The following is a 14,897-nucleotide window of genomic DNA, read 5'->3' on the forward strand; positions in this document are numbered from 1 at the left end:
ATACTACAGAAAACTTACTGAAAATCATACTTACAGCCATACTTACAGAAAATCGCCTTTAAATATACTTAATTCTACCAGATAATCTCTTTCCATACTGTGTGAAAAGTTAAAGTATTTAGGGTCAATGAATCAGTTTTTCAGATGATTTACAAAAACTGAAATTTAGTGGGCGTTTTTGTGGACCCTGTATGTTGTTGCCATGGTAACTGATATGACTTCATAAGTACCCTCAAAGTGGAGCTCAGCAATAGGGGAATCCTTGTTTGAGGGTCTTAATGGGGTTAACCGATAGGCGTAAAATGGCCAAAAATTTAGTCGATAGCCGTAAAAATTGAAAAATTTAAACCGTTAGCCGTAAATAGGGTCAAAAGAGGTAACCGTAAAAAATTTTTCCCTAAATTTCTTAATTTTAAGGAAGGTGCTAAACTTACTTATGACCTGTTTCATTTCTTATTTTGCTGACTTTGACTCCGTACATGTCGTACATGCGGTTCATACTTTTGTAGGCCAAGCTCGTTTCAAGGAACCCCGGTAGTCTCCCTTGACCTCACTTGGCCTGCGTTTTGTAGGACAGGTTGACAGCTTTTTGTTTTAAGATCTCCAATTTCTTCACCCAGTGTGTATGTGAGTTGAACGATGTCGGTACTGAAAGCTGTTGTTAGTTTTTATCGAACGGGTGAGTCACGGAAATGTTCAAGTTCTCAATTTATTTGCGCGTCCGTTTTTCAGTTCACGTTGTACAGTCTGTTCTTCAGTGGGAAAAAGAGCCTATCGTGTTAATACAAAGCGAAGAGGTTAGCAAGAAAAGCAACGCGAAAAACGAACCAGTTGCGCCAAAGAAGAGGAAATCGCGCCAAAATGCAAAAGAAGACAAACAGCTTGCAAAAAAACTCAAAGAGGATAACGAAGGAGTTGCACGAACTGCCAGACAACTAAGCGAACTAAATGACCTTAAATGCAGGTAATGAAGTCATTAAATACAAATTATCAATTTTCATTTTTTATTTTTAAATAATTATAGCGAACATGAGAGTTATGACTAAATAAGTTATATTTTTTAGGATTAATAGTTTTCTATTTTCCAATTGTAAATGGCTAAGCATTACAGCCTGTTAGCTGAATTTAAGCTGATATGTTTTACTATCCATCTACCCTACACTTTCTAAAGTGTACAGAAATCAATGTAATTCATTGAGACCTTCTTAATTATATAAGGCTACGTCAACCTAAATGATTACAAACTACTATGCAAACATTTATTTGAAAATTTCAGGTCTTTGTGAACGTTAGACTAGACCCTAACTCTCTACGTTCACGTGCTGATCTGGAGAGAATACTGGGAAACTACAACCTCTCCCTGGATGGAACCGTTCCAACCTTACGCAAGCGCCTTTCTCAGCACTTAGACCAACTAGAAGCCAAGGTGACGAAATTTGTTTTGCAAACTAATGTGCTGCTTTCAAAGCCTGCAGCTTTGTGTATGGTTAGTCATGACATACTATTGTGCGCTGATGATGGTCACCGAGCTATCTATCAGATTCAGCTAGAAAGAGATGGAGTCACCATAAAAGGCAAATCGAGGAAACTCGTAAGATATACAGAGGGTGCTTATCGCCTGAAATCCATGACAGTCTCTAATGCTCCACATGTTTACTTCACAGCGGCAAAAAGCGGCCAATGTAACGGTGGCCTTTATTGTTTTAGCATGGAAACCGGCGAGGTCATGACTATTCTTCAGAACATGACAAACAGTTGCAAAAAGATCGAGAAAGTAGCAAAATTTAATGACACACTAGTCTTCATAGACATTGAGGCTCGTCAAGTCAAGCGTTACAACCCGTTGACCAAAAAAGTTGATACTCTTGCCGGAGATGGACGTGAAGGAGAACAGGACGGAACTGAGAAAAGTTGCAGCTTTGTCCAAGTGCATGGAATATGTAGTGTTGCAGATACGCTTTTCACAACGGATGCGGCAGCTGGGAAAATCAAGCTGATTACTGGTTTGTCGGGGACAACGAACTTTTTAAGTCACCTGGGCATTTTATATCACTTTGGCATAGGTTGTAAAGGTAGTACTTCTCAGACAATTACGCCAGAGGAGGTAAGTAAGAATGTTGAGAAGGTGAACGACTACATCAAATCTACGGTAAGAAATGTAAAAGAAACAAATCACCTCAAAGAAGGTTCAGCAACGAATGGTCCTCAGGGAACTGTGTCTAAAAAGACGCAAGATTCTGTTGAGCTCTCGTTGAATGGTGTAAACAACCTCATAAGAAATATCACAAATGTCAGCCCAGAGTACAAAGATCGATAGCATTGACTGGCAAACTTTACTAACAACTCAAGTAGAGAACCTACATGCGGTATCGCATTTTAAACATGAGACATTTAGTACCCTTCAATATGCGATGGACTTTGGTACGATATCGAAGGAATTTTTAAAGCGAATAACTAAATGGGGGACTAAATACTATACTCATCCATCTTCCTTCTACACAGTGCCCCAAACGGAAATGTCATTCTAGGACATGCAGTTTATAACTCCACTTTTTTCTGTGGGGCTATCGAAAAAGGATGAAGAAGTAATGAAGGAATGGTTGGAGAATTACCGTCCAGTGAGGCAAAGAACTGTGAGGAGTGAAACGACGAAAGACAAGGCAGGAGCCTTGCCCCCGGCAGCGTACGCTAAGCCAAAGCCGGATGTTACTCCAAAGGTACGATTTCCCGATGACCAAGGCGACAGAACCCTCTCTACCTCCTCTGAGGTCAACCCTCTAGTCTCCGATGTGTCATTAAGTTTCATAAGCGATTCCAACATTCCGCAAGTGGAGCTCGCGTCTGCTGCTGATTTCAACCAGGCGGAGGAGTACGAAAGCGATTCTGAAATTAGCGATGTTGATACGGATAGTGACTCAGAGGATCTTATCATCAGTAAGCCAGTAGTAACAAGGTCCGGAAGGCAAGTCCAGGTGTGGACACGGTTTGAAGTCTAGGCAAAAAAAGGTACCCGAGACAAGCTAGACTGTACATTGAAGGATTTTGAGGCGTCAAGCATGGCTATACTTTGAGACAATTTAACATGCATATAACACCACATAAGGACAAACAGGTCACCACTCCTGCAAGTAAATGTAAGAATGCATGACGTAAGTTAAGCTGTGTATGGCCTTGTATTGAATCCTTTTTCGTAGTTCACAATTCTATGCGTAAAATAATATTAGAAGTGGTATGATTTATCAAATATTAAATTTTTTCAAAAGAATAACTCATTTAAGCCTGCGATGATCATAACACCTTTAGTTTTGCTTTAAAGATTAAAAAAACACAGGTTTATTAATATTTAACCTTTTGGAACCAAAGAAATTAATTTTTAACTTTTTTGTTAACCGTAACTGTAAAAAATTAACCGATAACCGTAAAAGAGCCAAAATTTTAGCCGATAACCGTAAAAGCCAGCACCCCATTGAGACCCTCTTGTTTACAATATTTGCCTCATTAGCATAAGCAATTCAGTTTCTGATGGAGCAAAAAATAAATCAGTTCTGAATATCGAAAGGTCAAAGTACGATTAACTCGGCCAATGGATACGAGCCTAATGCATTGAATACCTTTTGTGCAACACGGCTTTAAAAACTCAAAATTTTACATAGAATGTATCAGCTCATGAGCGCTTTTGCCACCCAGAAATTTTGCAGTTTTTGATGGACTATTTCTCCTTGAATATTGCACCCAAAGAGCTAAAAATTTCACCATGTACTAAGGTTTTCTAGCCCTTTAGCTGCCTGAAGTCAATTTGTATCTAACATGCTTCCTTCTTTACGCAACGCCGTATGCAAATGAGCAAAAATGTACACAATGACGTCAGCATGAATCCGCCTATAGAAATGCAAGGAGATGGATAGTTTGCGCACACCATTAACCATCCTTCTCTGTAATCTTCCATTGTTTCTCAAACACTACAGCAACGAAAAACCCTTTCGAGGCTCCTTAACTTATTTACCCGTGGCCCTTGAGGGCGCAGGGTCTAATTGTTTTAGTATCACCCGACTAGTCTAACAGAAAAGGTAATAATAAAGTTAGTAAATGCAAGTTGAATAAATGTTTATTTGGGGAAAAAAACGAAAGAGAAACCGGCGAATTTCGCTACTCGATTACTATTACTAAAAGTCCCCTAGTAGCGTAACCAATCAAAACGCAGGATTTGCATTAGTCCACTAGTTGGGTGATACTAATGTCTGATACCCGTCGTCCGATTTCGTACCACGTTATGTTGTTTTTGTTCATGATGTGCACACTCAAAAAGAGTCGTTTGCGTTATACTGTGAGATAGCCGCCGTCTGATATTTTACCTCTTCAAGAGCTTCGTCCAATTGGCGTACACAAAAACTAACTGGTCTGATACCGGTGTTACGATGTTTATTAATCGTACTCCAAATAAACTTAAAATTACAGACCAAGGGATGGTGGGCCAAAAGCACCGCGGCGCCGTACTAAGGAAACGGCCATGAGTAAAAACGTAAGTTATAACAAGTATAAGAGAAAGAAAAAAGAATCGAAAAGGCAAAACTCTAGAGAAACTTACAAATCAAATTATGTTCCAAGAAAACTTCTAACATTAGTTTAAAAAAATAGCTCTATCATTAGCTACTCTAACGTGGTTTGAAAGACTATCCTACTGGTAAATAATTCGAATGAAAAAACGACATTTCAATCTAATGGATCTACGACATGTACAGAAGTTGTGGGCACGATATTTACAACTGTTCTTGCACACCAAGTTTTCCTGTGTTTGCAAAACAAAAGCTTAACAGAAAATTCTTTATTGTTGTGTCAATTAATTAAATTTAAAGAATGAGCAATAAGCGCACCCCTATCTTCTGATTCTGCTTCTTGAAGAGGCTAAAAGTCGATCAAGTTAATGTGAACATGAGCAAAACATGAACGTTAATAGATTACTTTCATATTCTCTTCAAAACATTCTCAGACTAAGGCCAACAGCTGCCATGTTGTATTTTTTTTTTTAAGAGGAGATTATTAATTATCTCACTAGTTTTACAAGTTTTAAACTGGCTATAGGAAGGGAAAAAAACTGTCCAGATGACAAGAAGAAATTCTCATCAGGATCTCCTCGCACAAGTGGAGCAGGAATATCAGACGACTTCACCCATGTTAAACGGACCACCTGATACCCGGATGGTATACACTTGCCATGAAGAAACTGACGGTCACACTCCATGTAACCTACGGCAACCGCTTGCCCCTCCACACTGTAGAGAACTACATCAATTCCTGTAAAGACATGATAAGAAATGATGGGAATGTGTAAAAGTTTCCCATTACCATGCTGTGACAGAAAGTCAGGAAGCAGAGTCGTTGGAGAATAGGCTTGAAGTCAACAAAGTATAAGCATGAAGCGTGAAGCCAACTGAAACAACTGCTCCTCCGCAGAGATGGAGAGAAATAAAGTACTGTCATGACCCACCGTCTTTTTTAAGAATATTAACTCATGCTAGAGCTTCTCTAATTGCCACAATAGTTTGTACTTCACCCCATTTCTCACATAGAGTAACCCCTTAATACTAGAATTTATAAAATTATTCAAACGAATTATTTGTAGACGTATAATTACCTATTTGCTAATGAGGTTAGCTACTTACCCCTTACCCCCAAGGCAAACGGAAGATTTCCCTAAATCGGCAAATAGAGACACTCTGCCTGTGTACAATATACCATTTAAAAGACAGTGATCAGCTTATTTAAGAACTGACATCAGCAGCTATGAAGAAGGTGGACATTTTGAGAGAAATTACTATAAAATGCAGAAATCAACGACTTAAAAAATGTCAAAATTCTACTATTAATAATAGGTGTACCCCTAAACTATAGCTTATCCAGTAGCTCTTATTGCATAGCTTCATATGAAACAAGTCTTGCATTCCATTTGCATCCCAAAAAAGAAACAAAAAACTTGTGGGGGTGGTCAACCATGTCTTTCATAGGAGGAGGTCACAATTTAATGACTTCAATGAGGAGATCTTCACAAGAAAGAACAATGAGAAATACAAAAAAAATATATTGTTGGACCACATGATAACAAGGCAAACATGGTAGTTACGCATCTTGAGATGGAGTGCAGTCGACAGGCAACTGAGCATCAGGATGGCTGGCTATGGTAGGTACACCAGAGAAGAATGCATGGATTGAGGGGACAATAGTGAGGAAAAACAGATCTGAAATATTAAGTAAAGATTTTATTAAGCACCTTGAGATAAAGGACAGTTGGTGGATTGGAGAGTTGGTGGAGAGTCAGGATGGCTTGCTATGGCAGGTGCCAAAACTAAATATGAAAGAAATCAGACCATCAGAATATATCAGAAAACAATAATACAGAAAATAATGATACCAAAAAAAATTTATTTGATGGTACAACAACAATGTAAACATGGCTTAAGCACCTTGAGAAGATGGATAGTTGTTGGTTTGTGAGGAGTCAGCAGGACTTGCTGTAGCAGATGCAGGGACTAAACAACAAAAATATCAGAAAATAATACATGATGAAACATTAAAGATGAGTATGATACAGAAAAACATTATTTGATTGTATAATAACAAAGTAAACATGGTTTTAAGTACCTTGAGAGGATGGGTAGTTGGTGGATTGTGGAGAGTGAGCATGAGTTGCTATGATGGATGCAGGGACTAAATAACAAAAATATGAGAAAACAACTTACATGAGGTAACATTAATGAGAAGTAGGATACAATAAAACATTATTTGATGGCATAATAAAAATTGAAAGTAAACATGGTTTTAAGTACCTTGAGAGGATGGGCAGTTGGTGGATTGTGGAGAGTGAGCATGAGCTGCTATGGTGGATGCAGGGACTAAATAACAAAAAGATGAGAAAACAATTTACATGAGGTAACATTAATGAGAAGTAGGATACAAAAAAACATTATTTGATGGCATAATAAAAATTGAAAGTAAACATGGTTTTAAGTACCTTGAGAGGATGGGCAGTTGGTGGGTTGTAGAGAGTGAGCATGAGTTGCTATGGTGGATGCAGGGACTAAATAACAAAAAGATGAGAAAACAATTTACATGAGGTAACATTAATGAGAAGTAGGATACAAAAAAAACATTATTTGATGGTATAATAACAAAGTAAACATGGTTTTAAGTACCTTGAGAGGATGGGCAGTTGGTGGGTTGTGGTGAGCAATGCTTGCTGTGGTGGATGCCAGAACTAAATACAATTTTAAGAAATCAGTGAATACATAAGGAAGCAATAATGAGGAGTATGCTACAAAAAATATTATTTGATGGTAGAATAACAACTAAATATCATGGTTTTAAGCACCTTGACAAGATGGACAGTTGGTGGGTTGTTGACGTTCAAGATCAATTGCTGGTAGGTGCAGAACAGACAATGGTTATTAAAAAATAATAAACACCAAAAATATACTAGTAAATTGTGTGATAACAAAGTAATCATGGCATAAGCACCTTCAGCAGAAGGGCAGTTGGAAGATGGTTGAGGATCCTGAGGACTGGCTGTGGTAGGAGGAGGACCTAAATATTAAAGACATCAGAAAAGAATACATGAAACAAACAAAATGAGGACTAGTTTACATAACATAAATAACATTAGTTTACATAAATAACATTAGTTTACTGCGTCAAAGCAAAGTTAAGGTGGCTGAAAAAAGTAATATTTCAGTGAGAAGTCTGGGCTCTAGCATGCAATTTAGCGCTAAGCATCATGGTCACCAGAGGAGTCCTGAGAAAGTCCCCAAGAGTTCAAGTTTGCAAAGCTCACAACAAACATGGTGGAATGAAGTCTATGTTTCCACCTAGTTCAATGAGGTGTTTGGCATATCACTTGTTTTTTATCTTCGAAAACAGCCATTCTTCAGGCAATTCCAAATGAAAAAAAAAATCCTTTTAAACTGCTTTGCTGGAATATAAATAAAAATTGCAGTTGATGTCAGTTGATGTTGTGATCGATTGTGCCGGCTATCAATAGATAAAAAACAGCATGAAAAAAGTACTCTTCAAGTTTTCCTTGTTCCTTTCACCACTAGGTCAGTCTCGCCTTCGGGTATTTGTAGTACTCTTCTTCTACAAAGGCAGAATGCATGTGTGAAATTTTAACAAAAACTGTGGAGTGGTATTTTTCCAATCTTGAAATTTCCATTTTTTTAAATGTCAGCAAAATTTACCGTAACTGTGCATAATTTTTTCTAATTTTCCCTGTATCTTCTTGTGTGTGTAATAAAAAGATTTTTATAAAAACAAATACATTGTATGGGGCAACTGGCTTACTTTTTAAGATAGATGTAATTGATGGCAAAAAGAGGGTCAAGTTTGTTGCTATGTATCAGAACAGTACTACCTTAATTATGACTTAAACTCAACAAAAGGTACAGTGGAGAGTTACCTTAAAAAAAAAATTTCGCAGCAATTCAAAATGTGCAGTTCCAAGCTTGAAAAATTGCACCTAGCTCTAAAAGTCTCCAAAAAACAGAAAACTGTCTTTTTTTTTTGAGCCACGTTTAGATGGCATTACACACCTTGAGATGAAAATCAAGAGATTAAGCATTTGGACACTACGAGACATCAATATAATTAATTAATGATCAAATATAGATGAATGAGTAATCAGTGATTAATTGTGTGAGAACAATGAGAATTAATTGTGTGAGAACAATGAGAAATTGATGCGCAATAAAAACCCAAGAATTTTGTGGTCTATTGATTTCTCACCAATGTCACTGATTTTTTGAAGTGTTTGTTTCTCTGGACCTCTTTTGTTTTCTGTTAACAACAGATGTCAGGTAGACAACTGCAATATTAACTGGCTCCTATTCAGTTATACAAAATATTATGGTTTGATGCTCTATTACACTGAATAATCAATGAAATAAATATTAAGTAATTGATGATTGACTGACAGGTTGGACTCCCATTGAATAGTCATCCATAACTCACCGATCACTGGCAAAAATCAGTGTCTAATCAGCTGATTTAAACCCTGGATAAGACATTAATAATATTATTTTCTTATGACAATTTCAGATATCACTGAATATGAAAAGCGATTTAAGTTTAACAAGATTCACATAGGCCAATAAAAATCATTAAGTTCTCACCATATTGTACACTGAATGCCTCATACATGTCTTTAACTGTCTGGGCAAAGTCTGAATTGCTCCTTACAAATTCTTCCCCATGTCCAGGGGTGCCATAGTAATAAAATGATTTCCCGGTTCCATGTTTGGCCCGGTAAAATACTGCAACATCAAAGCCTGACTTGACATGCAATATATCAGCCTGAAAAATATTGGGGGTTCACAGTCAATTAATAAGAAACAGTACAAAATAAACACTTGTTTCTGTAAATGTAGTGCCATGTACTGCATTGTTCTTTTAGCAAAAACAAGACAAAATCTTACTAAGCTAAATGTAGTTTTACCCTCTTCTCCAGAAGCTCTCTCTGGATGGTTGCATTGACCTTTCCCATTTTATGACGGCACTCTCAATCCTTTTCCTTCTTTTTAAATTCAAAAAAACAGCCAGCATTTTTGCAATGCTTGCTGGCTATGGGGCTCTCAAATGAGCAATCAGGACACCTCTGTTGAAAGAATAAAGTTAATTGTCCAAATAATTTAATTACCATAAGATTCAGGTTTCTTGAGATAATAAATTAAAGCTACTCTTAATGTAATGTAAATAGTTGATGTACATGTATGTATCTACTGTTCCAACTTGACACTTAAAAGACTCTAGATACCGAACTGCAAGAGCACTAGCGGTTACACCCAGTCTTGACTTGGATAATGCATCTAGTCTTCTTTATCTCATTCTTGTAATCTTTTGAACTATTATAGACCCAATGGGAATTGTGGAAAACCCTTCCAAGCCTCCTTAGGTGACTGCAAGGGCCCAGTATTCTGCAATCGGTTATCCCCTATTGGGCTTAACTTTTTGCTCTCTCAAATTATGTAAATTAATGGCTTATCCATTTTGAAATCACTGGTTATCTTTGCAATGAGATTGGCTCTCAGTGGTGCTATTTAATCACAAATTGCACTATCTTTTGCTTTAAATCACATTTTTTCCTCAGCCAATGAAAATGGGACAGTAAAACAAAACAACCAATCAGATTTGAAGGTTTTTTTTAAACTAACCAATCACATTACAGGTAAATGTAAGATTTGGCTATTAAATAATGTGATTTCAAAATGGATCTAATAAAGTGGCAATTGAACTTCGGATTACGAAATTTTGGTCTGAAATCATACTGGTGATTTCAAATTGAACTCGCACCTTTTGCTTGTTTGATTTTGAAATCACGCATATGATTTCAAATCTAATGATATACATGAAAAAATATCTCAGTTCTGATTGGTTAAGATGAATGCAGTTTTCAGTTAATTCAGTGCAGAAGAGAGTGAATTCAGTGCAGAAGAGGGTTAGTTCGGTGCAAAGAAAGAAACAAACCAGACATTCTGATTGGTCAGAATGATTGGTCAACGTCAATGTCAAGGTCAATGTCAATGTACATGACACTTGTAGGGTTTGAATAAATTCTTTTTGCACCTGATGCGCGCGCTTTTCTTTTGCATAGTTATGAGAAGCTACCTCGTCTTTTTTTCATGTATATCATTAATAGATAATCACATGATTTTCTCTTGCAATTTGGAATAAATAAGCATTTGTAAATTTTTTAGAAGACCACAAATTGCACTCGCCCTATGGGCTCATGCATTGTTAGTCTTTGAAAAATTACCTCGTGCTTATTTATTCCAAATTGCACTTGAAATCATGTGATTACCTATACAAAAAAATTGCAATCCACTCAGTTCAATTACCATTATTCATCATATTTGGTTCAGTTCTTGAGCTAACAAACCCAAAAATAATTCCATTAGTGAACAGTTTGATTAAAATAAGGGTGACTGGAAAAAAAAAAGCTCTATGACAATTTTTTGGGAGCCCTTCGGGCTCCAGTTTTTAAAAGTTAGCAGCCCAGGCCAATTGTTTTCTTTGGAGCCCAGTTGGGAACGAAAGATCCAATTAGGTGCCCACAATTAAGTACTGCATTAAAAAAAAAGAAAATAGAATTCTACTTATCTATCTTATCAGTCATGCCTAATTAGATTCTCAATGTTTCCACTCTTAGCCCCATTCCTACCACAACCAGACACCCTCTCCTACTGACAGCCATTTTGAATTTTTTTTCAACAAGCACCCAAATTTATTCAAGCCATCACCAACAACCAGGTTCTCTATGTTTTTTATTTGAGGACATTTATGTATGCCTTCAGTTGTTGGGTGACAAAACATAGGACATACATATAAATAAATAGTTTCTGGAGCATACTTCCCCTTCAACCCTCTAAATCACAAACATAACAGAATTTCTCCTTGCAATATCAATTCAATGTCATGCAAACACACGATGAAAATAGAAAAAACTATCAATGACAGGTTTATCAGTTGATCCCATACCAAATTCTCCAAACTCACAACATATGAAAAGTATGACAGACAGTAAGGAGAAATAGTACTGTCAGGAGAGATTTTAGTGTCCTATACAGGTGAAAATTTTTAGTACACAATTCTGTGCGTTCACTTCCTTTACATTTGTTTAAAAGTATGTCTGGTTTGCAACTGAGCTTTAGATGGCAAATTAGCTTCTTTTCCTTATTCTGTTTCCCTAGCTAAAAGTTTGTAACTGCTGTGATAATCTCATTTGATATTTGATAAAAGTTACTCATTATTAAAACTGTGATGGTTGCTATCCTTTTTTGATCACCCAAACCAGAAAGTTTACGTGAATTAGATGTGATTAAGCTCCTTAACTATCAAGGCCTCTAATCCTTCAGACTCCTTCCCTCTATCCAAACCCACTCCCCCCCTTCCATCACAGACACAAAAACTCCAACACCAACTGTGAAATAAGTGTCAACATTTTCTCTTTTAATGTAAATGAGAGCAAAATGAATATTGAGAAAATATGATTAAAAACAACAGTATTGTTTTCAAATACCTTTGCTTTTTGTGCATATTTTAGTTTATATTGTGCTGGTAAGTTTCTTTGTGTAAATAACTTATTCAGCAGAGAGAAAATCTATTTCACACCTTCCAAGGTGGCCTCTGGGATTGGCTTGTTGGCCATCCAAGACAAATACGCATTCCAAAATATTGCTACCAACTGAACAAACCCAACACAATGCTGAATTGGAACAAACGTAAAGTTAATCACCTGTGCTAGAGGCCATATTTTGTAATTGGTAATCATTGTCTCTATATAGCGTTCCTGAAGCATTTCTTTAATTTCAGAAGGTCTTTTCCGAGCTAAAGTCTCTGTAACACCAAAGAAGAAACAAATCATCCATGCAGCAAAGAGGGCCTGATCAAGAAGCATCTTTTTGAAGCCAGCAGTCTGCTACTCCAGGAACAAGTCTGTCCAACGTCAGGTACCATGTTCTCAACACAGGGCCAATAATTAAACCAACTACACCCATACGGGCTGTCCTGGCAAAATCGTGAGTTACCCCTTTCTGCTGAACAAACTGTTGTGTAACAACATCACCAGTGGCAACAAGAACACCTATAAAAAAAATTAAAAAAATAAACAAACACAAAAAATAGGGCATGATTGCTTGAGAAACATAGTTTACATAGTGATTGTGACAAGTAAAGTTGAACAAGTTCTGTAACCCTTTAACTCCCAAAAGTGATTAACCTGTAACTTCTCCTTATAATATCCTTACATTATTCTGTAATCAAGTAATGAGAATACTTCAACTTATCTGTAGAAGTTGTTGTCTTGATCTACAGTGTAACACCAAATTCTTGTAACTCATTCACAAGGAAATGTGTAGCAGCTAGAGGGGAGAATTCATAATCAAACCTTGGGAGTTATATTAGTTTAGTATTTAAAGTTGGCATTCTTTAAAAGCTGCTGACAAGAGTACAGGCCACTTGCAAAAGCCTCTCCAAAGGAATGAAAAGCTACTGCTACACCAATAACAAATGATGGCTCCAAACTTGGCACTAAGGTCTGAATGTGCTGTACAGTTTACATGTGTCAGTAAACAGCTTTATTATCCAACTACACTCCATGAAGTACAAATAATGCCTTCAACAAGTACAAATATCAAGCAGTATTTGTACTCCAGAGAACCCGTTAGACAGGTTTTCTTCCATTGCCCAAGCAAGGAATTGGATTGAAGTTCCAAACAAAAATGGCTGATGATTTGAATCACTTTTCTAATGACAAAGAGTTGGGATGGCTGGCAAATATTGATCCAAATTTACTAGATAAACCGAACAAAGAAAAGCAGTTAGATGAAGATGAAGTTTCATCATTTATTACAGAAAATAGAAATGTCAGCAACATGACAACACGCCAATTCCATTCTGCTTTGCATACTTCTGTCACGCACTCCCCTTAAATAAGTGTCTGCAAAATTTGCCTGCAGCGAAAGAACAATTTGGCATGCTAGATAATAAATAACTTATTAGATGTTTTGGTGTGTGGTAGCACTGCATATTTTTACTTGTTATTTGTATTTTAACTGACCCTAAGGGCTAATCAAAATATGGTACAACCCGTCGAGTACTCAGCGATACTACAAAACAAAACGTATAATAAATACATAAATTAGAGTCTGCATGAGCAAACCTCAAGGATTTTTCCACTGTTTCATGTGTGACTTTGAACTACATTTTTCTTTGTTTGCAACTACATGAGCCTTCATTTTTCTCTGTTGTCTCATTTATATGCACACCAAGATGTCAAATAATTAAATAAATAAATAAATACATAAATTGAAGCTCCCCCTAAGAGGCTTTTCAGCCACAATGTAAACTAACCAAGTGCTTAAAAATCCCCACTGGCATGAAGCAAACCAGTGGGCTATTTACAGAGCGCAGCCAAGGAGTTGAACCAGGGGCAACCCAGAACAAATCCAGTGAGTGGCAGGGTGGAGGACTTGAACTCAGGACAGTACAGCGGATTACAAGTCCAGCATCCTAACCACTCAGCCACGCCGTTGAGGGAAATTTAAGTAATTGCCCTGGGCAGTTACCAAAATTTGGAAAACATTAAAAAAGGGTTAGCTTTTCCTGAAAATTTTATAACTTCTTCGATGGTCAATGTTTTTCAGCAAGGTTGCTTTCACTGTTTTGGGGTTGTTGTACAAAATAAAACCATTATTCAGCTGACTCGTGCGTTTTACAGTTCATTGACACTGACAGACCACTGAAATGACTTACAACGAACGTGCGTAACAGCGTTCGATGTTATCTTAAAAAAAAAAAGAAACTTTGCCCTTTTTATCACAAACAAGCAAATCGCTTGTTTCGTTGTAAAATTAAGGATTTATATCACTTGTGTTTACAGAAGTTACAGAAATTTCCCTCGTCGCTGCACAACTCGGGAAATTACTGCAACTTCTAAAAAACACGCGTGAAGTTAACTCGTCCCCACGTGATTATCTGTCAAATTCGTTCTAAACATTGAGCGCGAGCCTGCCCACTTTCAAAAAGGACCTGCGAATATTTGACAGTTTTTCTCACCTGTGCCAATAGTTGGAGTTTTCCATGGGTGAGCTATGAGTAACTGTTGATATTTGGCCCAAGCTCTCACGAGAATCCTCATTGCAAACTCCTTTTTCAAGGTGATACCAAATGCAACGCTATTCCCGCCATGTTGGAAACCGAAGAGCCCTGGGTTAAGAATGACAAGTTAGGAGCCTTCGCTCCAAACTCAAAATAGCCAGCGTCAGTACCTTAGGGTGGCATTGTAAAAAACAGCGAAGTGTCCAAAATCGCTCATAGTATAAACTCAAGCTTCGAATTCGAGCTTAGCCTGGGTGCTG

General features: G+C 37.2%; 1 protein-coding gene and 2 pseudogenes across 48 annotated transcripts in view; 1 reads left to right on the forward strand and 2 right to left on the reverse strand.

Moving 5' to 3' along the window:
* Nucleotides 1–1,054: 1,054 nt before the first annotated feature.
* LOC148738183 (uncharacterized) lies at nt 1,055–3,048 on the forward strand (annotated as a pseudogene).
* A 1,354-nt stretch (nt 3,049–4,402) lies between these two features.
* The window catches only part of LOC148738184 (uncharacterized), a 103,072-nt gene continuing 92,577 nt past the window's right edge, over nt 4,403–14,897 (reverse strand). For 19 of the 47 annotated variants that reach the window (XM_088750248.1, XM_088750259.1, XM_088750231.1 and 16 more), the window contains 6 exons: nt 7,007–7,072; nt 6,822–6,887; nt 6,637–6,702; nt 6,459–6,524; nt 6,266–6,340; nt 4,403–5,292 (listed from right to left, as the gene is read on the reverse strand). In XM_088750248.1, the coding sequence (XP_088606374.1) occupies nt 5,042–5,292; nt 6,266–6,340; nt 6,459–6,524; nt 6,637–6,702; nt 6,822–6,887; nt 7,007–7,072 (590 nt within the window). In that variant the 3' untranslated portion in view covers nt 4,403–5,041. Of the gene's footprint in view, nt 5,293–5,660; nt 5,780–5,971; nt 6,234–6,265; nt 6,341–6,458; nt 6,525–6,636; nt 6,703–6,821; nt 6,888–7,006; nt 7,073–14,897 lie in introns of those variants that run through there. The other 28 variants (XM_088750242.1, XM_088750232.1, XM_088750255.1 and 25 more) reach the window with 16 other exon arrangements.
* Nucleotides 11,291–14,763, reverse strand: LOC148738185 (mitochondrial inner membrane protein Mpv17-like; annotated as a pseudogene). The gene is made up of 2 exons (XR_015997009.1): nt 14,596–14,763; nt 11,291–12,622 (listed from the first exon to the last, which is right to left on the reverse strand). The product of XR_015997009.1 is annotated as a mitochondrial inner membrane protein Mpv17-like (transcript).

This window comes from Stylophora pistillata, chromosome 2 (genome assembly GCF_964205215.1).
Source record: "Stylophora pistillata chromosome 2, jaStyPist1.2, whole genome shotgun sequence".
NCBI classification, from domain to species: Eukaryota; Metazoa; Cnidaria; class Anthozoa; order Scleractinia; family Pocilloporidae; genus Stylophora; species Stylophora pistillata.